Here is a 27,822-nt window from a genome sequence, read left to right as displayed (position 1 = left end):
GCAGTGTAGCGCAGTGGCTGGACAGTAGCTCGGGGAGTGACAGTCTGTTCTCTGTAGATGTGGAGGATAAAATGAAATGTGGATGATATTATGAGGCGAGATGGCGTACCAGGAAGGAGAGACGCTCGAATCGTGGCTCAGTAAGTTTAATTTCACACAAAGGGTTTGATTTAAGACCTGAATCGGTTTATTTGTTCCGTCTCTTCCTCTGTGTGTGTTGTGTCGCGGTTTGATTACGTAAGCACCTTCTGGTTCAGATTAAAGATTAAAGCGTTTTTGAGTCGAGAAGCTTCTGTTCTTCATTTTAGCACCCTAAATCCTGAACAGAGGCAAGAAAGAGAGCAGATATAATTATTTTAAATGCATCTGAGTCAATCAGTAAATGAATGGGTGAATATTTCACACCACGAGTATCATAATACACACTTACATCCTGTATTTATGTTTAATAAACAGGTAGCATCTATTATGCAGTGTCTTATGTGACAGTACATCACAGGTATGTGTTTATGGGTGCACACAGGCAACTGCCACTAAGATGTAATGGCACATGCATACAGTGGTAGTGTGTTATTGTTCTGCAGGATGAGACTCAGTGCATGTGTCTGGACTCTGAAATTGTGTTTTCCACACATAAATAATGTGAAAGATCAATTTCAGCTCTCTGAACAAGATTTCAAACATTAGCAAATTGATGATGATGATGATGATGATGAGAACTTCCTGTGGTACCAAAGAACTTTTAATGCTCGTGACTAAATAAATGAAATTATTGACCAAATGATTAAATCTATGAACTAACAATGGAGTAGCTAAATAAATAAACAATTGAGCAACCAATGAATGAAGGATTGAATAAATGAATGCTGAAACAAGCAAACACTGGAATGACTGAACAAATGAATGGAAGGTGAATGCTTGATTTGAAGAATAACTGAATGAGTTTGTCCATTCAATCAATCCATGAACTGCTGATGATAAATGACCAAAATGAATAAATCAATTATCAAATAACTCTAAGGAATGTATAAATGAGTATGGACTGAAATTTCATCTGTGCTGTATGTCGAGCATGTATAGCATATTTGACAATAAAGTTGACTTGACTTGAGTTAACATGTTCTCCTCATGTCTGTGTGGGTTTCCTCTGGTTGCTCCGGTTTCCTCCTACAGCCCAAAGACGTTTGGATTAGGTCAACTGGCTACTCCTAAATTTTCCAGAAGAATGAATGTGTGTCTGTGTTGGCCCTGCGATAGACTGGAGATGTCTCTAGGGTGTACCCCACCTCCTGAGATTGGCTCCAGCTCATATGTGACCGGCAATGGATACATGGTATCCTTGACTTGCAAGTGATGTCGGCCATGTTGGTGGATATACAAATGTGGGGTCAAGTGACATTCCATACAAAACATAGTCACGCGTGCGCGACTCTCTTTGTTTTTCCGCTGCTTTAAGCATTCTTTTAGCTATGCTATATCTTTGTGCTGTATATGGTTATGTTCACAACAGTACTTGTGACCGTGACGTGTTCCGATTTTTTAGAATTCCATCCGTGATTCAGAAAGAAGGTGAGGAAACTTAAGGAGGCTTAGTACAGAGAGGAGACGAGGGAATCAGGACACTTTGCCTAATGACCATTTCATCCAATAGTTAAGACATTTCATCCAAAGCCTTTTTCATACACAATATCAATTATTTTATATTTCGGGGATTCTGATGTTCGCAAGCGAGAGCGTTGCTTGGCGCCTAAAGATTTAACATAATCCATACTATGGCACTCCATTTGCTTTCCAAAAATGTGTTTTGCTTCGGTCAAATTCCATTGAGAATTCCTCCTTTTTTTTTAAACAAATACCTGAAATAATTGATAGTCCGTATGAAAAAGGCTTTGGATGAAATGACCTGTATTCATACTCTGGTCAGTAGAAGTGTCTTATCTTCAGAAAAGTCTGACTTTTTTTTAATAATATGTGTCAAAACCACACATATCTATCTTTGCTCAATCGTTCAAATCGTGGTAATACTGTGAAAATTCAGCATTGTTTACAGACACGCTTTCAGCAGTTGCCATCCTACTTGCTTTGTATATCCACCGTCATGGCGGATGCTCATGACGTAGCACATTTTGATCACGTGTTTGCAAGTCAGCTGTACAAAATGAATGAAAGATCCGAACAAAAAATGTGAATGAACGAAAGACCAAATTGATCAATGAACAAATGACTGAACAAACAAGTATGAAGACCAAGTGAATGAACAACTAACTGAATATATCAGCGACGTTGAATGAATGACTTAGTTAATGCTTTACTGGTTGAATGAATGAATGAGGCACAATTATTGACTGAATAGTAATTTACGCCAACAAATGGACGGATGAATCAAATTAGTGAGTCAGTGGAATCGCTGATTGTATATGAGTGACTGAATGAACAGGAAATCGATCCAGTGTCTAAATGAATGAATGAACAGTTGAAGTTGAATGTGTTGTGGTGAGTGAGTGACATCATGGGGAATTTGATTCTGATATTATTGTATAATCATGTTTTTCAGACAAAGCCACTCACCCAACGAACAGGCAGGAGGACTGGGAGTACATCATCGGCTTCTGTGACCAGATCAACAAGGAACTGGAAGGGTGAGTATCAGTAATTCACACAGGAAACAGGAAGTGTAACAGCGTCTACTGTATAGTGCAGCACTATACAATAAACTCTCATATGTCATTTCTGATTTTTAATTTGATTATTTTTCCTGTAAAAGCTGTGTGTGTGTGTGTGTGTGTGTGTGTGTGTGTGTGTGTGTGCGCGCGCAGTCCACAGATTGCTATACAGCTTCTTGTTCACAAAATCCACTCACCTCAGGAATGGGAGGCTCTCCAGGCATTAACTGTGAGTGATCGTGTAGCACACACACATACACACACACACACTCTTACACAGAGCTCTGGTCAGATGTTTATCTCCTTTTAGCTCCTATTTAGTTTCTCTATCTCCTGCAGGTGTTGGAGGCCTGCATGAAGAACTGTGGGAGACGGTTTCACAACGAAGTGGCCAAATACAGGTTTTTAAACGAGCTCATCAAAGTGGTTTCCCCCAAGGTGAGGACATTTTACTACATCTACACAAAGTTGTAGTCGAGTTGCTAAAGTTCGAGTCCGAGTCCACAGTGTTCAAGTCTGAGTCATTAAAGAAAATTTCAAGTCGAGTCTGAGAACAAGACTCCAACCGCACCATTTAACGATTGAAGTTTGAGGTTGTCCCTGTCGTCTCCTTGATAGTTCTTCTACATATGGAACACATAGCAGTGCGTTTTTTTTTTTTTCCCCACTGCACGAGAAGTGGGAAAAGGGGGGATATAATCTAAGGGGAGACCTAAATTTTAAAAAACCAAAGGTTCGAACAAATATGAAAAACATGTGCGTATCGAGCTGTGGGGTGACTTTATGGAACAGACTGGAGACAGAAATAAAACAAAGTGCAAATATAAATCTGTTTAAAAAAAGGTACAAAATATTTTACACAAGTATATAGAAGAGGAAGTATGTTAACAGAGGATGATGAGGGATAAATAGAATAGGGTTGATTGTTATATTAGAACTAACTTTAGTATATGGTATATATTTATTTATTTATGGGGATAGTTTATATCTTCATATTTACAGGGATAGGTATGTAGTAGATATTTATTTTTGTAATTAAATATTTATATAGATATTTATGAAGTGTGTATATATATGGTATGTAGTATATATTTTTGTAATTATATATTTATATAGATATTCATGAAGTGTATATATGGTATATATTTTTATAGGTGTATCAATATAGTTTGGATTTCGGGGTAGTTAAAAAGGGGGTGGGAAATTAAAAAAGTATTGTACTTCTTCCCACTCCTTTTTCGAATAATGTGCGGTGTTTTGTAATGTCTTAGCTCTTTATTTTATTTATTTTTTTAATTTCTCATTTTCTTTCTTTTGTATGTACAAATAGTTACATACATTTTTTATACATGTTCGAAATAATAATAAAATTCAAAAAATTCAAGTCTGTAGAAGCAAAGCGGACAATCCTAGGGGCGTTCTCTCCAGGCATTTTAGCGCCATTAACGTTAGTTTGTTCCTGAACAAGACGTATGAACAGGTGAATGTGCATTCTCTTGCATGAAATTAGTATAAAAATTAATGTAGATATACGTAAATATCTTATGCCAAATTATTACGGCATGTTACAAAAAATAAAGAAGAAAATCCATCCGAGTCCTCGTCTCCAATTTACAAGTCCGAATCATCAGTGCTCAAGTCCAAGTCAAGTCACGAGCCCTTAAAATTAGGGTACGAGTCAGACGCAAGGGCTACAAGCCTGATCTACAGCAGCCCTGAGGTTGTCCTGTGCTGTTCTAGGCTTTTTTTCTTTCTAATTCCTGAGTACAAGTCCTGAATTAAGGTGGCATTTTCTTTGTTCTAGTTTGGAAATGACCCGTTATGACATTTAGTCGAATGTCGCATCGATGCAAAGAGTGTTGGAGATCCACACTTTGTTAGATTTTTTTTTTTAAACCTCTTCCTGGTGGGAGCAGTGCAGTGTATCTTGTTGAATTTCCCAGTAAAGTCGAAGAGAAGTGTGCAATTTGATACAGAGCTGCTTCCTGCACATTAAAGTGAATGTACTGAAAGTTCTACACTCTCTAATGTATGGTTTAAGACATGCAGCTTTTATCTAGACTAGATATAAAGGCCATCTTTCTCTCTCTCTCTGCATTTCAGTACATGGGAGAAGGAGTCTCTGAGCGGGTGAAGACGAAGATTATTGAAATGCTGTACAGCTGGACTGTAGCGTTTCCTAATGAGGCCAAAATAAGTGAAGCATACCAAACTCTGAGGAGACAAGGTGCCTACAGCTGACGCCAAGCTTCATCACACTTCTTCTCATACTCTTCATCTTCTCAAGAGCTTTAGGTGTAGGCATTTGTGAGAGGCGGTTGAAGGTATGCAGAGATTTTCAGGATTTGGTGGAAAAACTACATCCATAATCCACGCATAGTAAACGACGACAGTTTGTTTTGAAAGACTGAAGATAACGCTTGTATCGGATATAAATTGACTTCTAAAGCAAAAATTGAAATGTAAGTATGTTTTGTAATAAGTAGTTTTCTTGTTGGAACTTTTCAGACTCGTCTGCGCTCCAAGACGATTGTCCCCCGCCCCCTCTCTGGCCTGCGCTCACATTGTGTTTAAAGTTATAGGCCTGAGTACACTTGCATCATCACGATGCGATTTTTGTGTTGAAAAGTGCTCATGCACGGCACGATGGAGTTCATGACTGTGTGTTTTTGCGTGACACGGCCCTCTCACATGATTTAATGATTTATCAGTTACGCAATGCAGTGATTTTTGTGCTGAACACAAGATGTGTGTGTGTTGTTTTTTTTTTAATTCGCATTCATCAATAAGGTCAGAATCATAACCATTATGAACCCATGATTCACTCACTGGCCACTTTAATAGGAACTTGTTCTTGATTCTAAGATCCCTGTTCTTGGTTGCAGGAGTGGAACCCAATATGTTGTTCTGTTTTCTGTTGCATGCTGAGATGCTTTTCTGCTCACCACGGTTGTAAAGAGTGATTTATATGAGTTACTCTGTCCTTCCTGGCAAAAAAAAGCTCAAACCAATCTGTCCATTTTCCTCTGACCCTATCTTATCAACAAGGCGTTTGTTTACTTTCCACCCACAGAACTGTCGCTCACTCACTCACTTGATGTTTTTTGTTTTTCGCACCATTTTGTCTGTGTAAATTCTGGAGACTGTTGTGTATGAAAAACCCCCAGGAGATCAGCAGTTTCTGAAATACTCAAACTAGCAGTCCATCTTGCTCAAACCAACATCCATGCCACAATGAAAGAGAGTCACATTTTAAGAGCACAATTATTTTCCCATTCTGATGTTTGAACATTGTGATCATTTAACTGAAGCTCTTGATTTGTATCTACATGATTTTATGCATCAAGGGATCGGCTGGTTAGAGAACTGCATCAAACAGCAGGTGGATGTACCGTATGGGTGTTCCTAATAAAGTGGCTGGTGAGTGTATTCTTGAATGAATTTAAACGTGTCAAATAATCTTGATGTCATAGCATTCAAGTTCCATGCTTGGGCACGGTTACCAGTGACACTGATGTGTACCATGCCCGAGTCCAGCTGAACCATGCGCAAGCCCACCTCTTCAAATGAACCATTCTGCTGAACTGTGCCTGAGCATGGTACGCAGTAATTACACTAGTCAAACGAACTGGACTTTGGGTGTCAAACATGCTTGGGTATGGCACAAATTGCCTAGTGTGAGTACACCCTAAAAGTGTTAAAGGTTCATTAAAAAAAGAGAGAAAAATTCACTTGGTGTTTTTCCAGTCTTCGACTGTCCAGTTTGTTCACTTTTCAGTTCATTCAAGAATATTTGGGTTAATAATGGGTCTGGTTCTCACCTTATTGATGAACAGTTCAAAAATGTAAGACACGGGCAGGGTCATAAAACGGGCAATGGTCAGGCAAGGCACAAAGAGAATGGTGCAGACAAAGACGAAAGGCAGAGTCTAAGTATGCAAAACAAAGTCAAAACCAGAAAGGCATTGTTCTTGAGTGCTGTTAGAAGCAGGTTCACTGTTAATGGACTGTTTATCATAAAAGCACTGCTGTAATGAGAATGAAACTCAACCTGCTCAGTGGTGCTCCTCTAGTGGTTCCTTTCTACTGAATGTATGGTTGAGCTACAGATGGGACACAGCCAGTATTTGTACATATCCAGTGTTCCCAATTTGTTCAGTGGATATAAACAAAAAATGAAAATTGTGCATGTATGTTTAATAAAATAGACAAATATAACACTTTTTAGTTATAATCATCAGGATTAGATGGAGCAGGAATGTTCAGAAGAGATCGATACAGCTGTGTTTAATACAAAAAAAAAATTAAGACCATTTTTAATGGTTACAACAAAACTCCACAGGCTGAAAAGTTACTTGCTCTACCTTGATTTCCCTCAAGGTGATTGCTTTCATGCAGTTTGAATTTCTGCTCGGATGATGATGATGATGATGATAATAATAATAATACTGAGTGGAACTCCATAGGCATAGAGTGTGGATACATCATGAAACCCATCGAGTTGTTTTCTGATGGTTTCGGTCCTGTGCGCGTCACCATACTAGTGTTAGTAATTAGTCATACACGCCGCCTAGTGGCCAGTGTTAGATTCGTATGTAGGACTAGATGTTATAATCCCTAAGAACTGACTTTACATGGTCTGTTGTCCTGCTGAAGGGGATGGGGGGCGGGGGTGATATTGACCACTTGTGGCTGTTGACTGGGACACATCGTCAGTTGTGTTCCCCAGCATCACTGGGTGTTTCGGCCTTTTATTCACAATACACCCTCTGCTGAGGCAGGCCCACCACAGGTTGATCAGACCTGGGTGTGTCCCCCAGAGTCACTGGCCTCCCCTGGTGGCCCAAGTGGGGTCCTTCCTCTTCAACTATAGCCAGTGACTACTTCTCGCCACTGTGTCTGCAAGGGCTTTTGTTGTTTTCCGGTTTGCCTGCCCCCAATTCCCAGTTCCCTAAGAAGTTTAACCGTGGCGTTGGCCACAAAGCCCCTGCATCCAACTTCAATTGGACGCAGTTTGATACTGCGCCGCCTAGTGGCCAGTGTTAGTAATTAGTCATACGCACCGCCTAGTGGCTAGTGTTAGTAATTACAATCATATGCGCCGCCTAATGGCCAGTATTAGCTGGTAAAGAAATGAAACAAGAGTCTAGCTATAGAAGAAAATTCTACAGTCCAGAAACAGATGGGAGCTCCACTTTTAGGCAGTGCCTACATCTATCTATCTATCTATCTATCTATCTATCTATCTATCTATCTATCTATATTATTATTATTATTATTATTATTATCTCATCTCATTATCTCTAGCCGCTTTATCCTTCTACAGGGTCGCAGGCAAGCTGGAGCCTATCCCAGCTGACTACGGGCGAAAGGCGGGGTACACCCTGGACAAGTCGCCAGGTCATCACAGGGCTGACACATAGACACAGACAACCATTCACACTCACATTATTATTATTATTATTATTATTAATATTATTATTAATATATTCTTAATTCTTGGTACAGGACTCATCTCATCAGATCCTGAGCTGACGGCCGATAAAACTCTGATCCCGTCTCCACCTTCTCGCCCTAAAAACCCGGTGTTCGACAACGAGGACATGGGCAAGGTGAGGTCATGTCATGTGACGCCAAGGTGAGGTCATGGACACCCTGTAACACAACAAATAAGGGTTAAAACTCTCCTTGTGGTGCTGTTATAGGAAAATAATCAGCAGTGTGATGAAGCAGAGTCATTGTTGATTATTAAATACAGTTTATTAGCTCACACGGCCTTAGGCCGGTGAAGCATTGCCATCACGTGGCGTCCGTCCGTCTTCAATTCACAAAAATTGCTACTCCTCCCGGAGTTTTCAGTGGATTTTGATTCTGATGGTTTAGTTTGGAAGATCCAATCAGTCTGCACAAAAGCTGTTCCCTGGTTTTGTGATTTTCTCTTTCACAAGTTGCTAATTAGGCTGGGTAACGAACTTTCAGAAAAGTTGTTACTCCTCCCTGAGTTTTCAGTGGATTTTGATTCAGATTCTTTTGTTTGGAAGATCAAATTGTTCTCATGAAGAACAACTTAGCTAATCATTATAAACAAGTCTGGTTTCTCATGTTATGGCCGTGTGAGCTTCTGTGTTGCTGATGCTTTGGTTATTTTCTTGAAGTGTTTTGCCCCTCTTATATCACAGCACACGGGGAACCCTGTTGAGAAAGTATGAAAAAATAATCCGAAGCATGAGATTGGTTTTGTTTTGTTCTGTGTCAATGAATAAAAAGTTTGAGGTGTGTGTGTGTAGTTGTTGGCGGAGCTGCTTCGGAGTAAGAACCCTGAGGATCTGCAGGAGGCCAACAGGCTGATCAAGAACATGGTGAAGGAGGTGGGGAAATCTTTTTTATAAACACACACACAAACACAATCATCCACTTATCATAAACTAATCCGAAATGTTAAATGGAAGGTGAGATGTGATTTATCACTTTGCGTCTGTGGTATAGCGGCGTTCTCACTTGTTGTGTTGCCTGTTTTTATATTTAAAAAAAAAAAAACCTCCCCACGGTGGCCTGTCTTGGCCCCGCCCCTTCATTGACATAGTGTTTGGGAACGAGTGCCCGAGGTTATTAGAATTTGCAGGAGCAATCGGTGAAGGAAACTGGACTTCTCATGAGCAGTAAGTGTTTGGTATTAGCAAATGATTTAATCATTCTTTTAGCTGGACTGCTTATCTTAGTTACACACACACATCAGCAGGTACACACACTCATGCGCACATACACATGCATTTGTTCAGCAATGTTCATTCATTCATTCATTCTCTCACCATCCAGGTTAATAATAAGATATGCTTTTTAAAAAAACAATAAAGGTACTTAAAAAAGGTGCTCAAGTATACAGGGATAAAATTGGAGGTGGGGCCTGTGACCCTCCCTAGTCTGCGTTTGGCTTTGTGTGCAGGACGATGCTCGGGTTCAGAAAATGACCAAACGCATGAACACGCTGGAGGAGGTAAATAATAATGTCAAGCTGCTGAGCGAGATGCTGAGTCATTACGACCAAGACAGGTCATCAGACGCAGATCGTGACCTCATCAAGGTGAGCCTGGAACTCCAGAATGAACCTAATGTGAAGAAATGCAATCTCTGTGTCTCTGACACACTTTTTAACAGTGAGGATTGTATTTTATGCAGAATTTTTTTTTCTCTCTCTCTCTCACACATGCTCTCATGCTGTGTGTTCAGGAGCTGTATGAGCGCTGTGACAAACTGAGACGCACGGCATTCAAACTGGCCACAGAAACGGAGGACCACGACACTAGTTTAGGTAATGAAAGAAGCATCTGGACCCACTCATGGCTTCATTTCACTGCAGATCGGAACAGGAGTAACAGTTACAGAAATTTAGGAATAAGGGAAATGAGCATTTCACAAAGCTCAACAAATCCACAATAATATAAAGGCCACTGGTTCATCTGAAATGACTTCCTGTTAGATATTAGATAGGTGACATTATTTTAAACATCATTCAGCGGTCTATATAGCAATGCAAGGATCCATTCTGGTGTGTGTGTGTGTGTGTGTGTGCGTGCAGGTGAAATTCTTCAGGCTAGCGATGAGCTGGAGAGAGTTATAAACTTGTATAAGAAGGTTGTAAAGGGCGAGACAGAAGGAGAGACCACAGAGGAACAGAAACCAGCACTCGGGAAAGGTGAAAAGACACACACAGGTTGGTTTACTGAAAATTCTGAGATGTAGCTGCATGTAAACTGTAATCTTCACCTCTGAACTAAAAAGAAATATATGGAGTTTGCTTCCAAAACGTGATAACTCCACTGTAATAAACTTGAGAAAAAAAAATTTCTTCACCAAAAAAACTGGTAGCATGTAAACCGCTATTTTCTGTTTGAAACTTGAAAGCGAGACGGCCTTTCGATTTCATAAAATCAGTGAAATTTAGTTCCCCCTGAAATGTGATCATTGTGATATATGTTTATTTCTATAATATCTCTCAAAATATCAGGCCATTCTGTGGCTGGGAAGTTATTTAATTTGAGGGGATTAAAGCAAATAATGTGCATGAAATCGCTCGCTTTGCGCAGTCAAGCAGACAGAGGAAGTCCGTGTGTGTGTGCGTGCATGCGCAGGTTTACCTTTGAGTGTGCACTGACAGTTCCATGATTCTGTTACGAAACGAACAGCTGATTACACCGAGGTGCTCACTGAGTGCCGATATTTATTAGTTTGGTCCTGCGTTTCCTTTCCTTATTATAGAACATAACGTCTTTTCTTCTCGCTTTCTTTCCAATACTGTAGTCACTCTTTCACGTTTCATTCGCACACTCGTGTCCTCCATTTTTTTTCTCTCCTGTTTCAAATGTGTATCCCACAATGCCTTGTGCAAACGGGGAAAGCCCACCACGTGATGCATGATGTAGTATTTTGAATTGGATCATGGTGAAGCAGGAAAAAATGGCAGAGAATTTAGGGCCACGTGGAGACAAATTCATTAATTGTTCTATTTAAAAAAAAAAAACTAATAAAAACGGAAGTCTGTGATTCGAATTCAGTAGCTTTTGGTCCATTAAACAAAAATAATTGGGTGACGGGGAAAATTCTTTTTATGACCTACACATGAAAAATCTGAAAGGCAGTATAGCTTTCATATAACACAATGAGATTGTAATAAGATTAAAAATGCAAATCTGGATTTTAATTTTTAAAATTTTATTTAAAAAACTTTTTTTTCCCAAATTTTGATACATCAACGACATGTAATAAGAGTGGGGTTTTTTTGTGTTCGTGTGTGTGTGTGTGTGTGAACTATAACTGGAAACAAGAAGTAAAGATGATCTACACATACACTACTGTTCAAAAGTTTGGGGTCACAGACAATTTTGTGTTTTCCATGAAAAGTCACACTTTTATTTACCACCATAAGTTGTAAAATGAATAGAAAATATAGTCAAGACATTTTTCTGGCCATTTTGAGCATTTAATCGACCCCACAAATGTGATGCTCCAGAAACTCAATCTGCTCAAAGGAAGGTCAGTTTTATAGCTTCTCTAAAGAGCTCAACTGTTTTCAGCTGTGCTAACATGATTGTACAAGGGTTTTCTAATCATCCATTAGCCTTCTGAGGCAATGAGCAAACACATTGTACCATTAGAACACTGGAGTGAGAGTTGCTGGAAATGGGCCTCTATACACCTATGGAGATATTGCACCAAAAACCAGACATTTGCAGCTAGAATAGTCATTTACCACATTAGCAATGTATAGAGTGGATTTCTGATTAGTTTAAAGTGATCTTCATTGAAAAGAACAGTGCTTTTCTTTCAAAAATAAGGACATTTCAAAGTGACCCCAAACTTTTGAACGGTAGTGTATGACAGCCCCTGAACTTGAACCATCTGTTACACTGGACCACGGATTTTCCAAAATTACATTCATCTCATCTTCTAAAAGCCCCAATGTATTTTACACATAAAGTTCTGAGGAATGTTAATAGACCCAGTCACGTCTTTACAATTTTTTTTTAAGGGATAGACTTGAACAATGAATGTAGAAAGTTGGACACCTTGTACAATTAAATTTCTGTTAGAGCTTTTGCGATCCACGGGGAACCCGATCATAGGTGCAAGGCAACGTATCCCATAAACACTTGACCACCAGACAGTGAAATTTGTATCTTTATTTACATCAGATAGATGGGTTTTTATCCAGCACTGATTTTGTAATTTGCTTTTGAAAAAATAGTGTATTATTTACTAACACGTTTTACACTCGTCAGGAGCTCCGCTTTTAAGCACTGCCTAAATGTATATAAATTGTTATATCTAGATCCCTGGAGGAATCCAGTGCGCTCAAAATGGAATAAACGTTCGAGCACATTCTCTACGAGAATAATAATAATAATAATAAGATAAGAAATGTAGGGTGGCATGGTGGTGTAGTGGTTAGCGCTGTCGCCTCACAGCAAGAAGGTCCGGGTTCGAGCCCCGTGGCCAGCGAGGGCCTTTCTGTGTGGAGTTTGCATGTTCTCCCCGTGTCCGTGTGGGTTTCCTCCGGGTGCTCCAGTTTCCCCCACAGTCCAAAGACATGCAGGTTAGGTTAACTGGTGACTCTAAATTGACCGTAGGTGTGAATGTGAGTGTGAATGGTTGTCTGTGTCTGTGTCAGCCCTGTGATGACCTGGCGACTTGTCCAGGGTGTACCCTGCCTTTCGCCTGTAGTCAGCTGGGATAGGCTCCAGCTTGCCTGCGACCCTGTAGAACAGGATAAAGCGGCTAGAGATAATGAGATGAGATAAGAAATGTTTGATTCCATGAAGGTTATTCATTTATTTCATTCAAAATCTCACTAAAAGATGGGGATTCTCCTTGATGTCAGTCAGTGGGAGGAGCCATTACTGTTTACATATTTGAATGGTGCGCTGTGATTGGTCGAGCAGGAGATACTGCGCTCTGCTGAAAATCAGTAGTGGCACTTTTTGCATTTTGGAAAGATGGGGGCTCTACGATACAGAGGAATGTGGCAGATATCACTTTTTGCACAAAATTGATTTTGGAAGTTTGAAGATCAATCAGATGGCAAACTTTTGGTGGTAACTTGATTTATTTAATTAAATTTATTCATTTAGAAAATGGCATTTACTGTGTTTTGGAACCAAACTCTTCATTTGATCTCTGTTTTTTCCAAACTAATTTTTTTTTAAAAATGCATGATATTGTTCTCGATTACTAGTATGAGATTTGTTAACATTCATGTCCCTCAGGTTGTGAGACAGACACACTCATTGATCTCGCTGGTCTGGATGAACTGCCTGCTCCCCAGACAGCTCCGCCCACACAAGTCTCCAGAGCACCTTTGACCAACCAGACTTCTTGCAGCATTCCAGTGATCCCGCCCCCTCCTCGCCGATTGGCTGGAGGATCTGCCAGTCAGACCAGCAGCCCAATTCACAAAACCTCAGAGCCTTCACCAGCCCACTCCCTGCTCGACGATGAGCTGCTGTCCCTAGGTAAAATTTACTAATAGCATTTCATTTAGGTTTTTTTTTTCTCCTCTCATATTTCTTAAGAATGATCGAAAAAATTAAGTTAATTAAAAATTTTTACTTTTTTCACTGATTGTTTTAATACAGTTACACTTATTAACTTTTGTTTTGTTTTTTAGTTTTTTTTAAATGTACAGTATATAAAAATCTGCTGCATCAAGGTCAAGGATCAAAATACCTTACACTTTTTTATATTAAAAAGTATTTTTTTTAATTTCTAATAAATATTGTTCATCTAAAACACGTCCTGTGGAGTTTTTTTTTTTTTTAAATGCTGTAGGAATTTATGTAAATATTTAATTACTTAAAATGAATTATTTTGGTGTTCTTTTTATTCTTATCAATTTTTATTTTATATGATCTTTTGATTGTATATGAAACTTGTCTTTACTGCATTTGGTTCAAAGAAGCATTCTTTGTTCTCAGTGCTTTTTTTATTATTATTATTATTATTATTATTATTATTATTATTATTATTAACAACACAGGGTTGAATGAGCCTCCTCCGGTGCAGAGCAGGCCCAAACTGGAAGACGCATCTAACAAGTGGACGTCTTTACAGGTACACCTGCTCCGTCATGTCCCGCATTTGAGGGGTTTATGGTCTAGGAGCACACGACTGCTTTGACTGTTATGCCCACCAAGTGAATGCAACAAATAAGGGGCGAAAATGTGGAAAAGTTTTCGACCAATCTCATCTCGTCTCATTATCTCTAGCCGCTTTATCCTGTTCTACAGGGTCGCAGGCAAGCTGGAGCCTATCCCAGCTGACTACGGGCGAAAGGAGGGGTACACCCTGGACAAGTCGCCAGGTCATCACAGGGCTGACACATAGACACAGACAACCATTCACACCTACGGTCAATTTAGAGTCACCAGTTAACCTAATCTGCATGTCTTTGGACTGTGGGGGAAACCGGAGCACCCGGAGGAAACCCACACGGACACGGGGAGAACATGCAAACTCCGCACAGAAAGGCCCTCGCCGGCCACGGGGCTCAAACCTGGACCTTCTTGCTGTGAGGCGACAGCACTAACCACTACACCACCATGCCGCCCGTTTTCGACCAATTGTTATTTTATTTACTTAGCACAATAAAAGAGCAGATGTGCCTCTAAGGCTTTTCCAAAAAGATTCAAAACGTGTCGATGCGACAGGCCTTCTCCAGAAATACCATGTCTATGACAGTTGTCCCAAAACAGGTATCTGCTGCTTCCAGGAGAGGAGGAGGGCTTTTAACACGTGTGCCTGGGACATTCTCAGAAAATGTGACGAGTAACAGTAAAGACGTTTTTTTTTTTTTTCTTTTTGCATACACTAATTTTAGCTACAATTCCTGTGAATATATTTAATAGACCAAAAATAGCATATTTCATGAATTCACAAAGCAAGAGATCATTATTATGAAAAAATGCCCAGTTGTTGTCTTTACCATTACCCTATAGAGTAACAGTAAAGACAACACTGGGTAACGGTCAAGACGTCTCATGGCATTTTGGGGTCAGCGAGTACAGAAAAAAGATAAGCAAATTATGCATTTATTATCCCATCCTAACTTGCTACTTGGCGAACTAAACTTTAACATGCAGCATTGTTCTCTTTATCATTTGGAGGTAACAGCAAAGACGGTTAATTTCCCTGACATCTCGAAATTTCATATTTACCTGATCAGTATCCTGGATTCCAACATTCATGTACCAGAAAAAAAAATTTTTATATTTATTATTATGATTTTTTAAAAATTATTTATTTTTTGCCTTCCCCAAAATAGCTGCTCAACACCCTGGTCCTTCCTCATGTAGTTGCACTGCCTTCTATTGTCAAAGCCCTGAGTTACAGCATGATTTTACCACTTGGGTAACGGTAAAGTCATAAAGAAAGTACACATTCTTGTGCATATATTTTAGACTATACACTAAAAAACATTGAAGCAAAGCTCATGATATTTTCCACAATAAAAAGTGAAGATAGAGAGGTAATATTTCAGAAAGAAAAATGAAAAAAATTAAAAACAAAGGAATTATTTTCATTCACATTTCACTAATCCTCATTTAGACACGTGGAGGTCATGACATTTTGGTATATTTAGGCAAAATAAAATTTTTACAAATGCAGACAAGTTGTCTCAGTAAGTAGTGTTTTTTTTTTTTTAATTGATAATTGTTTCTTAAAATAAATGTATACCAGAGCACCAGGATTAATGGTTTAAGAGAAAAAATTCATGTTTAAAACTGAATTTGTCATATTTTCTGAGAATGATTCACCTGCACACCGGTGCAGAGGAACACACACAGCCACATCCTGGGGGGAAAAGGGGCAACTGACACGATAATGGCGAGTTTGCCTCTGTCCCAATATTTTTATTTATTTATTTATTTATTTATTTTTTGAGTGTGTTTCAGGCATCAAATTCTAACTTTGTTTCAGGGATGTGATTTTTCCGCGAATTCGCGGAATTCCGCTTTTTTCACCTCAAAATTTGAAAAAAAAAAATTTTTCCGATTTTTTTTTTGCTCAAATATCCGCATTCATATCCTATTCGTTCCGACTTTCAGTAATTCCGTCATTGAGATGAAACGAGGTACGTGATTGGCCCATCGCTCTGTAACAACCAATGAACGCGCTTGTTAGATAGCTGTACGTAAGCTCGCTTCAAACAGAGTTGAAAGATGGCAGCATCCGTGATCGAGGCGTAAAGATGCAAATCGAGTTAAAGAAATCGACAGAATAGTGAAAAACAAGTTCCGCTGGGAATGGTTGGAGAAAGAGGTTGCTACAGACGTTGGACATAATACCGTGAGACATTTGTTCAGGTCGGGGCGGATCATCTGTCGCTCAGGGGGAGAGAGAGATGGCGTGCTTGCTGGAGGCCCCTCTACGCATCAGCGTGTTATCTGTGAGTGTGTGTCGTTTGGTCACGAACAAACTCAGCTTTTTATGTGTGCGTTTTGTCCGACGTGGCCGAGCCGAGTGTGTTTGACAGGACACGGTTGTCTGGGTCGAGCTAGTGGGCTTTGTGTGTGTGTTTAGGGAGGCAAGAGGTTGGCTGACGGTCACCCGGAATGAGTTCACGTACCGGCGCGCTGGGTGGAGAGGAGAGGAAAGGAAAGAGAGGAGGAGATGCTGTTCGTCATTTAGTCCGCGGAAATATTTCCACTTTGGGTGTAAAATGACTGGAACATTTGCTCAGGGAACAGACCCGACACCAGAGTTAGCTCCTGAGTTAGCACGGCTTGCTAGTAGCAGTGAAGTTCTGTTACTTTACACTCAGGCTTGTTGCTACTTAGCCATGTAGCTAGCAAGAGCTTTAATGCACCGCTTAAACACAAGTCTGTCAAGGGCATTTATTTATAATTTAATCCTATTTTGGAGCATGTATAGCTTCTTCTGGCTACATAGAAAGTCAAAATATGTGTTGCAGCTGCCTGCTCTGGCTAACAGGCTAAGTGAAAGTGAGCGCTGTGCAGCTGGAAACGCCCCCTGTCCTCCTTCTTCTTCTTCTTCTTTAGGTTTTATGACGGTTGGCAAACTAACGTTAATGGTGCATTATCACCACTAGCTGGACTGGGGTATGAATCTGAAGTCTAAAATAATATGAGGAAAAGGAGAAAAAAAATTAAATTGTTCTTCTAAATTCTATGAAACAGTCCTGTGTTCTTCAGGAATCTAAAAACAAAATTTAAACAAACCTCTCCAGTACTCCTTTGTAAAATATCTTGCAAATTAAATTGAATCTTTTCTCTCTCTAACTGTTCTATTAGACTTTGCCTGTTTTCCTGGTACCTTGGGCATTGTATAAAAACATGATCTACAGTTTCTGGATAACCACAGTAAACACAGTTACCATCAGCATGTTTCTGTTTTCGATGTAGATTACTATTCAAACTGGTATGTCCAAATCTCATCCTTGAAAATACATTCTCCTCTCTCCTGCTCCTGCTCGTAGGCCTAAGTACTCCTACTTTTTTGTGAATGTTATAAAACTGTCTGCCAGTCAGCCCATCCTCCCACAACATTTGCCACTCTCCTTTTACTTTGCGTTTCACCATACTTTTCACTTCTGCTTTACTGACGTTTACTGCCATATCTATGCTTGGATGTTCAGTCGCTTTTTTTGCACACTTGTCAGCCATTTCATTCCCCAAGACTCCTATATGAGCTGGCACCCACACAAAGGTAATGCCAACCCCTGACTTCATTAGATTACTTGCAAGAAGTACAATTTCCAGGACAATATCTTGCCTCGCCCCCTGTCCTGTTGCTCCACCGCGCTGATGAAGAGGAAATCTGTTGCGCTGAAGACCAAACCGCTCCATAAGGCATATAGAGTGCACTAGAGAGACTACAGGGGCTCGCTGTGTGTGCGGTGTAGGGCACTTGTATAAGAAGGAGGAAGTGATTTGGGATTAAGCCTTCAGTGTGTGTATATGGAGGCTACTATATAAAGTTAGTTTCGTTTTAGAGAAGTGTCAACATCATCTTGACCAGTGTTATCAGCCAGGTTGTTAAATTTATTTATTTATTTATTATTTTTTAAATTATTTTTTAAAAAAGTATGATAATTATGAATGAATGAATGAATGAAATGAACTTAATTAAATTTACAACCAATGTAGGTACATTACATTATTTACACATTACCATGATATCTAAGGCATAATTAACAAAATTTACAACAATAAAAAAAAATTAAGGGTGGCACGGTGGTGTAGCAGTCAGCACCGTCACCTCACAGCAAGAAGGTCTGGGTTCGAGCCCCGGGGCCGGCGAGGGCCTTTCTGTGTGGAGTTTGCATGTTCTCCCCGTGTCCGCGTGGGTTTCCTCCAGGTGCTCTGGTTTCCCCCACAGTCCAAAGACATGCAGGTTAGGTTAACTGGTGACTCTAACTTGACCGTAGGTGTGAATGGTTGTCTGTGTCTGTGTCAGCCCTGTGATGACCTGGTGATTTGTCCAGGGTGTACCCCGCATGTCTGTGTCTGTGTCAGCCCTGTGATGACCTGGCAACTTGTCCAGGGTGTACCCCGCCTTTCAGAAATATGAGTAGAAATATTAGAGATATTGGCTTCTTCACAGACTTCTGATTGGATTGAATGGATTCAGCAAACACATTTTTTGTGAATGTTGTTTAGTGAAAAAGTGATTTTTATTCTTGCATATGAAAATCCTCCAGTGAGTGAACACTGTACAGTTCTGTATATGAGTCAATTTCACAGAAAACTTTTTTTTTTTTTTTTTGTCCGGATGTGTTTTGTTTACATTTTGAGATTTCTAAAACCTTTTTATCGTCTCATATGATAAAACATTATCAGTTCTACCTTGCATTTCAAAATTTGACTACTTTGGTTCATTGACTACTTTGTCCCCCCACCAGGGCACTGCCCTGGAGCAGCTGGGGGCCTGTGGCCCCCAGACCCCCGGCTAAAATTTTCAGATAATTTCACCAGCCCCAAATCACATCCCTGTTGTTTATATTTACAACATACAATTAAGTTTGTCAGTAAAGCTATTGAAAATGTTTTCTTTGTACTTTTGTCAGTTTAAATAAAGGTTCAAGTGAATTAAAAAAATCCAATTTTATTAGCTGATCTGGTCACAAGGCTGATTGCCATGGCGTGGCATCCATCGTCCACAATTCAGTTAAATCATATCTCCTCTGTCAGTTCTCCATGGATTTCTGTTCCAATTGTTTTATTTGAAAGAACTCATCACTCCGCACAAAACTTGGTCATTGTTTTGTCATTTTTTGCTCACGAGTTACTAATTAGGCCAAATGAACATTTTCCAGGCCTCTCATTAGAATTGTATCTTCTGTCTGATTTCTCATCCGATTTCAGTTCTGGTTGATGTTTTGGGTCGATCTTCCCTCAAGGAACAAAACTTGGTCATTTGTTGATTTTTCCACAACTTTGTTCATTTTCAGTTAAATCATATCTCCTGCCTCCCTCAGTTCTCAATGGACTTCAGTTCTGATTGTTTGAGTTGAAAGAACTCGACCTTCTGCACAACACTTGGTTGTTGTATTGTCAATTTTTTGCAAACAAATTAGTAATTAGGCCACTTAACACATTTTCTTCTGACTAGAACTGTATCTCCTCTCTCATTTATCATGCGAATTCAGTTCTGATCGATGTTTTGGGTTGATCTTCCCTCGGGGAACAAAATTTAGTCCTTTTGTTGATGATCCTGTTGTAAAGAGCTTGTCGTGGAGGTTGGTCCTCTCTCACATCATCACATTTCAGTTCTGTTTGATGTTTTTGTCATCATGGTTGTTTTGATGGCAGACCAGATGAGTTCATACGCCCTTGACATTCTGGTTTTTGTTGCATTTTGGAAAATATCCCAACTTTTCTGTAAATGGGGTTCGTGTGATCACCTGGTATCCCACTCTGTCAGGCTCCTGCTCCTCCTGGACTCGACCTGTTCTCTGATGAAGTGCTATCATCAGGCACCGCGCTTCCTCCTCCACACACCTCAGGCCACCCCACACACCATGACGGGGTGAATCAGGGGCTGCAAGATCTCGCCATGCTGAACCTGGGAGAGGTGAAGAGGTGAGACCCTGCTCCCACATGTCTCCATCTCAGTGCTGTTCTGGATTTTAAAAAAAAAGGCAGATTTCTGAAACAGTAGTGCATTCTGGGTAATAACATGAACATGGGTTAAGAAGAGGTCTGCACTCAAAAGCAATTCTCAATGTGAATTCTATGAATAAAATAATATTCTTATAAGTGTCTCTTTCTTTTTTTTGTCTCAAGTGTACAAATTGATGTACTGATAAACAGAACATGTGATAAAAGCTGGTCTTTTAATAAATAACATGAGTGTGGCTCCATCCCAAACCACAGACTGCTGGATTTAGTGTCTCAAACTCATACATCACCTATAATCCTTAGCGTTTAACACTTCAGTGAGTCAAAAAAGCATTTTTGTGGCCGCTAAGTGTTTAGATACAGAAGCTAACTGATTATTAAACTGTTTGCTAGGTAGGATCTGGTATACAGTATGTGGTTTGGGATGTAGCTCCTCACAGTGTGTGGTGGTGGTGTTGTTTTGACTGGTGCGATTTTATTACTGCTTTATGGTGTGTAGTGTCTCAGGTCAGCCCACCATGGCCGCCGGTGTTGGTTTGGGTTTCGCTGTGCCCTCCTCCCTCTCCTCGTCCAATCCGTTTATCAGCTCCACCATGCCTGGCTCGCCTCTGCGCTCTCTCCAGGGAAACTCGGTGCGCTCCGAGGCATCCCTCAGCAACCTGCATGTTCCCCTGGACTCCATCAAAACCAGTCAGTATAATCAGTACAACATACACTTGGGTAAAATGCATGCATAAGTTATTCTAATTTTATATATATACAACCACCAGCCAGTTTATTAGGAGCACCTTTCACTGTGGCATGGGTGTTGGTTTGATCCAGAAGGACTGCTGGTTTAAGTATTTCAGAAACTGCTGATCTCCTGGGGGTTTTCACACACAACAGTCTAGAGTTTACACAGACCGAATGGTGCAAAAACCTCGAGTGAGTGAGCAGTGATAGTTCTGTGGGTGGAAAGTAAACAAATGCCTTGTTGATAAGAGATGTCAGAGGGAAATGGACCGATTGGAAGGACACAGTAACTTGTATAATCCCTCTTTACAGCCGTGGTGAGCAGAAAAGCATCTCAGCATGCAACAGAAAACAGAACACATTGGGTTCCACTCCTGCAGCCAAGAACACAGGAGACTTAAGAACAAGTTCTTATTAAAGTGGCCACTGAGTGTACATATACAGCAGTTAGGTCCCTAAATATGTGGACAGAGGCAACATTTTTCTAATTTTGGTTCTGTACATTACCACAATGAATTGTGAACAAAACAATTCAGATGCAGTTGAAGTTCAGACTTTCAGCTTTAATTCAGTGGGTTGAACAAAATGATTGCATAAAAATGTGAGGAACTAAAGCATTTTTTAAACACAATCCCTTCATTTCAGGGGCTCAAAAGTAATTGGACAAATTAAATAATTGTAAATAAAATGTTCATTTCTAATACTTGGTTGAAAACCCTTTGTTGGCAATGACTGCCTGAAGTCTTGAACTCATGGACATCACCAGATGCTGTGTTTCCTCCTTTTTAATGCTCTGCCAGGCCTTTACTGCAGCGGTTTTCAGTTGCTGTTTGTTTGTGGGCCTTTCTGTCTGAAGTTTAGTCTTTAACAAGTGAAATGCATGCTCAATGGGGTTGAGATCAGGTGACTGACTTGGCCATTCAAGAATATTCCACTTCTTTGCTTTAATAAACTCCTGGGTTGCTTTGGCTTTATGTTCTGGGTCATTGTCCATCTGTATTATGAAACACCGAGCAATCAGTTTGGCTGGATTTGAGCACACAGTAGGTCTCTGAATACCTCAGAATTCATCCGGCTGCTTCTGTCCTGTGTCACATCATCAATAAACACTAGTGACCCAGTGCCACTGGCAGCCATGCATTCCCAAGCCATCACACTGCCTCTGCCGTGTTTTACAGATGATGTGGTATGCTTTGGATCATGAGCTGTACCACGCCTTTGCCATACTTTTTTCTTTCCATCATTCTGGTAGAGGTTGATCTTGGTTTCATCTGTCCAAAGAATGTTCTTTCAGAACCGTGCTAGCTTTTTTAGATGTTTTTTTTAGCAAAGTCCAATCTAGCCTTTTTATTCTTGAGGCTTATGAGTGGCTTGCACCATGCAGTGAACCCTCTGTATTTACTTTCATGCAGTCTTCTCTTTATGGTAGATTTGGATATTGATACACCTACCTCCTGGAGAGTGTTGTTCACTTGGTTGGCTGTTGTGAAGGGGTTTCTCTTCGCCATGGAAATTATTCTGCGATCATCCACCACTGTTGTCTCCTGTGAGTGTCCAGGTCTTTTTGCATTGATGAGTTCACCAGTGCTTTCTTTCTTTCTCAGGATGTACCAAACTGTAGATTTTGCCACTCCTAATATTGTAGCAATTTCTCGGATGGGTTTTTTTCTGTTTTCGCAGCTTAAGGATGGCTTGTTTCACCTGGATGGAGAGCTCCTTTGACCGCATGTTTTCTTCACAGCAAAATCTTCCAAATGCAAGCACCACACCTCAAATCAACTCCAGGCCTTTTATCTGCTTAATTGAGAATGACATAACGAAGGAATTGCCCACACCTGCCCATGAAATAGCCTTTGAGTCAATTGTCCAATTACTTTTGGTCCCTTTAAAAACAGGGTGGCACATGTTAAGGAGCTGAAACTCCTAAACCCTTCATCCAGTTTTAATGTGGATACCCTCAAATGAAAGCTGAAAGTCTGGACTTTATGCCCATGTCCATTATATAACTATAACTTGAATATGTTTCAGTAAACAGGTAAAAAAAACAAAATTTGTGTCAGTGTCCAAATATATATATGGACCTAGCTGTATATGGGACATGTATATGTGATGTCATGAAACAGATCCAGTAGCATCGCATCTGAAAATCATTAAAAGATAATGTGGAAACTTTTATCCCCACGTATCCAAGGAATTAAAGACTGAAAACACTTTCCCAGTCAGAAGGTGAGAATTGTGTGTATTACAAGTCTGGTGTAGTGAATTGTTTTTCTTCCAGTCTGAATGTAGGAATTGAGGTTTTAGCCCAGTTCAGAGGTGGATAATACAGTCTAATAACGGTGATTTTTCTCCAGTGTAAAGATGATCACTTTTTCCCCCCAGTCAGAAAGGAGGGGTTTTATTGTTTGTTTGTTTGTTTTTGTTTGTTTGTTTGTTTGTTTGTTTGTTTGTTTGTTTGTTTGTTTGTTTGTTTGTTTGTTTTTTGAGGAATTGTGGTGTTTTCTAGTTGGAAAATGGGAATTGTGCGTTCTCTCAGTCTGAAGATGATAAAGACTCGGTTCCACAATAACTATAAATAAATGGGTCCCCTGCAGTTTATGTGGTCGGTGCTCACACCAGACCGATAACGATCCCTATAGCCCAGGCCTGGGTTTATCCGTATCAGTGAGATTGCTTCTGGAGCAAATTTTCCAGGCCTGGACCTGATCCGATAAAACATCTAACCAATCAGCTAATTGTTTACATATGACGTCATCTGAGCACGTGCTGTTTTCCCCAAACATTTTTGTACATCCTTGTTGCATCATGAAGTCACAGAATACAGATTCACAGAAAGTAAAAAATATAATACAAAGCACGGATCTTTTATTCACAGATATATGATTTTCTGTGAAATATCTATAGTAAATTAAGAAAGTAAACATATAAATGCAGGTAAGAGATTTTAATTATGAACTTCAGTAGTCCAAACATTTTAATTATTTTAGACTGACTTTTTTTTTCTTTTTTAATCCGTGATGCATCATCCGTATGAAATCCGTAACCAATCTGTAATGTACTGAAACGTCCGTGACCAGTCTGTAACTTATTAGCATCCTTGATGTAGCCGTATTAAAATCCATAAATACTCCATATTTTGTCTTCTTTTTTGTTTTTTTATATTATATTTCAGTAGTCCATGACACATCCATATTTTATCAACCACCAGTGTGTGTACATGGGTTGTTTTGGAGTCCAAGCTGTACAGTATGACCCGAAATAATGTGTTACTACTTGGGAAAAACTTCCATGACTATTCCTAAGTTGCATGTGTTTAATTTCCTGAGTGTCAGGACCAAGTGATATTGTAGTGGGAATTGTAGTTGTGGTGTTTGTGCTCCAGACTGGAACTAAATTCAGGCTGAGGGACAGTCAGAGTTGGAGTTATAGGCACAGTTAGAGTTATCGGTGTTGTGGGAGCGGGTCGTAAGTAAGATTTTCTCAATCTGAATGTGGGAATTGCATGACAAATGTGGAAATTTATTTATTTATTTATTTTTCTTTCTTTCTTTCCTCTTCTTTGCCAGTCTGAGGTGGGAGTTGCATCCCCCCCAGTCAGAAGATGGGGTTTGTTCGTTCGTTCATTCATTTATTTATTTATTTTCCCCCAGCTGGGATGTCAGAAATTAGGTTTATTCTGAGCTGGAAGGAATTATGGGGTTTGTTTGTTTTTCCGCCTCCCTCCCTCTCTGATATGACCTGAATGCAACAGCAGATCGTGGAGGTTTTTGCAAGGGGAAAGGTGTGGAGACGTTTGTAGGCTGGGTGTTGTGTGGGGTTGTTTTTGGTCATAATTTTCTCAGGAGCTAAAGCCGACAATATGTTAATGATTGTTTAATGTTGCTTTTGTTCCACTGGTTTTAAATTCAAATGTTCAGGGTTACTTTTGCATTCTATGAAAAGTTTAGGTTTAATTAAATTTTGTGAGAAAAAGACAAGTTTAATTTAATCAGTGTAATGAGACAGGTTATAGAGGTGTGTGTGTGTGTGTGTGTGTGTGTAGGTAAGGCTCTTCCTGTGACTGCATACGATAAAGACGGAGTGCGTGTCCTCCTGCACTTTGGCTCCGAGTGTCCTCCTGGGAGACCGGACGTCCTCGTCATCGTGGTGTCCATGCTGAATACTGCTCCTCTCGCAGTGAAGAACATTGAGCTACAGGCCGCGGTGCCGAAGGTCACACATAGAGACACACACACACACACACACCGGATGACCTTATGACGCACGCAATATGCAGTTTGTCCCAGGATACACACTGAGGAGACACTTCTGGAGTTTTTACTGAGATTAGTTTTTTTTTCTTCCTTTCTCAGTCTATGAAGGTGAAGCTTCAGAGTCCCTCAGGAGCCGAGCTGACGCCCTTTAACCCTATCCTGCCCCCTTCCTCTATCACACAGGTCATGCTTCTCGCTAACCCGCTTAAGGTGACCACAAACACACGAGATATGCTCCAGCTGTTTTCTTGTTCAGAGCCACAATACAGTGTGTTTTTATTGTTGCACTTTATCCTTGTGTGTGTGTGTCTCAGGAGAAGGTGCGTCTGCGCTATAAGCTGATGTTCCTCCTCGGGGAGAGACAGTACTGTGAAGTGGGTGAACTGGATCAGTTTCCTCCGCCTGAAAGATGGGGAAACCTGTAGATCTATCTCTCTCACTCTCTCTCTCACACACACACACACACACACACACACAATAGTAAGGTCTGACTCGGACATCTGTAAGAAGACTCCTGGTTTATTTATTGTTGATTTGTTTGTATTTTATTAAAGCTGTAAATCATGAGTGTGATCGAGGGTCCGAGTTAGCTTCTGGTCGCTTTGAGCTACATCGCTAATGCTAACATTTCACACGTGGACTCCATTCATCTCTAAAAAGGAAAACCCGTCTACTGCACTTTTTGTCGCTCTTTATCTATACACGTGTGTGTGTTACACAACACCGACTGTGGAGCACCCTACGTGTACTGTAAACACACGCCCTTGTGCGTGGTATCTATTAAACCCCACTTCTTGCCTTTGATGTCAAGGTAATAATGAAGCTCCATCATCCATAGTGTCACTCAATCAGGGACTGTCTGGGGCGGAGCTTCCATCTTTGAGTTTCCTGGTTACAGGATGCTCACAAGTGAAACCATTAGCACTCCTGACAGGCAAAATTCCTAGGAACCTTTTGCTTGCCAGAGTGAACTTGACCCCGGACCCGAGTAAGTCAAAGCGCTGAGGTGATTTTTACATTTTGTTGAATTCAGTTTAACTTAAAATGTTTAATTTTATGTCTCATGTTTACTGAATTAAACTGTTTAATTTATTGAAGTCATTGTGCAATACAGGTGAATTTAAGTGCTGTGTGTATTTTATTACTTTAGTGTTTTATTCCTCTGAGGACTGCAGTCTGGGCTTGTTGTTATTAATGTTATTACTAAGATGTACAGGTTATAACATACAAACTAAAACTGTAATAACATTTTGGGCCGACACACGTACAGAGCAACCGTGGGGGGTCAGAGAGAGAGAGACGCTGCATTCTGACTGTATATGGTGTATGAGTTTAAAACACAAGCCATAAATGTTTGTTCTGATCACTGACAAATTGTGACTGAGAATCGAGACTGCCGTGTGTGTGTCCTGTATGTGCTTGTGCCATGCAACAGTTTGTACAGTATATGGTTTGAACATGTGATCTGTCCAGCTGCATGCAGAAATAAAGTGTCTCTTTTAAAGCAGAGTGGAGCAAGAATTAATTTCAACACCACTACACCATACAGTTGTGATGGCCAGATGAAGCTTCATGAAACACAGCTTTCCAGCCAGTTGTGAATAGGCCAGCACAAAATGACACATTAACTCATATTTTATGCTTTAAATCATAGTTTCTGCTTTAACACGTCGTTTAAATCGGGACGAATCAACACCTTGATTTGGCTCTTTTAGATAAATCTTAAATTGAAAAAGCAAACAGTGAAATTGAAATGTTTACTCGTTCAGGGAGACTCTTGATGTTTTGTTGTTCTGAAGTTACACTGCAAGTCCAGTCCACTTTAATTACCAAGAAATAGAATAAAAATGCTGTCATTCATTCTCATCTCATCATCTCTAGCTGCTTTATCCTGTTCTACAGGGTCACAGGCAAGCTGGAGCCTATCCCAGCTGACTACGGGCGAAAGGCGGGGTACACCCTGGACAAGTTGCCAGGTCATCACAGGGCTGACACATAGACACAACATTTCACACTCACATTCACACCTACGGTCAATTTAGAGTCACCAGTTAACCTAACCTGCATGTCTTTGGACTGTGGGGGAAACCGGAGCACCCGGAGGAAACCCACGCGGACACGGGGAGAACATGCAAACTCCGCACAGAAAGGCCCTCGCCGGCCCCGGGGCTCAAACCCGGACCTTCTTGCTGTGAGGCGACAGTGCTAACCACTACACCACTGTGCCGCCAATGCTGTCATTAATAATAATAACTGGGCTGCCAACTCTCACACAATGAGTGTGAGACACACGCATTTGACTGTCTTCACACGCTCACACACCATACCTCCGATTTCTCACGCTGAAAAAAATCTAGTTTATCTTTTGATCTAGGCTACCCATTGCATTGCACCAACCACTCGCGATCGATCAATTACGCCTTACGCACGGCTAAACAGGCAGAGAGGTGTTTCCGTCAGTACACACTCCCCTATGGTAGGCGGCGCATCTAATGATGCTGCATTCGCCGGAAGTTGGATAATTGCCTACCGTCAATTTAG

The 27,822-nt window shown here is 40.3% G+C and overlaps 1 protein-coding gene across 5 annotated transcripts; it reads left to right on the top strand.

Annotated features, from left to right (window-relative positions):
- Window positions 1–6: 6 nt before the first annotated feature.
- gga3b (golgi associated, gamma adaptin ear containing, ARF binding protein 3b) lies at window positions 7–26,785 on the top strand. Of its 5 annotated transcripts, none has more exons than XM_060904428.1 (18): window positions 7–140; window positions 2,555–2,639; window positions 2,817–2,892; window positions 3,003–3,101; window positions 4,767–4,890; window positions 8,172–8,275; window positions 8,951–9,031; window positions 9,607–9,744; window positions 9,891–9,972; window positions 10,240–10,356; window positions 13,424–13,669; window positions 14,194–14,267; window positions 20,100–20,257; window positions 20,796–20,986; window positions 22,458–22,574; window positions 25,071–25,240; window positions 25,381–25,491; window positions 25,596–26,785. In XM_060904428.1, exons 1-18 carry the CDS (start codon window positions 101–103, stop codon window positions 25,704–25,706), a joined length of 2,124 nt encoding a protein of 707 aa, XP_060760411.1. In that variant the 5' UTR covers window positions 7–100; the 3' UTR covers window positions 25,707–26,785. The 5 variants fall into 5 exon arrangements, with proteins under 5 accessions (XP_060760411.1, XP_060760410.1, XP_060760413.1 ...); XM_060904427.1 differs by having other exon boundaries at window positions 10,240–10,374; XM_060904430.1 differs by lacking the exon at window positions 22,458–22,574.
- The last annotated feature ends 1,037 nt before the right edge of the window (window positions 26,786–27,822 follow it).

Source organism: Neoarius graeffei, chromosome 22, assembly GCF_027579695.1.
Source record: "Neoarius graeffei isolate fNeoGra1 chromosome 22, fNeoGra1.pri, whole genome shotgun sequence".
Classification (NCBI taxonomy): domain Eukaryota; kingdom Metazoa; phylum Chordata; class Actinopteri; order Siluriformes; family Ariidae; genus Neoarius; species Neoarius graeffei.
This window is presented reverse-complemented; position numbering and strand designations above follow the sequence as displayed.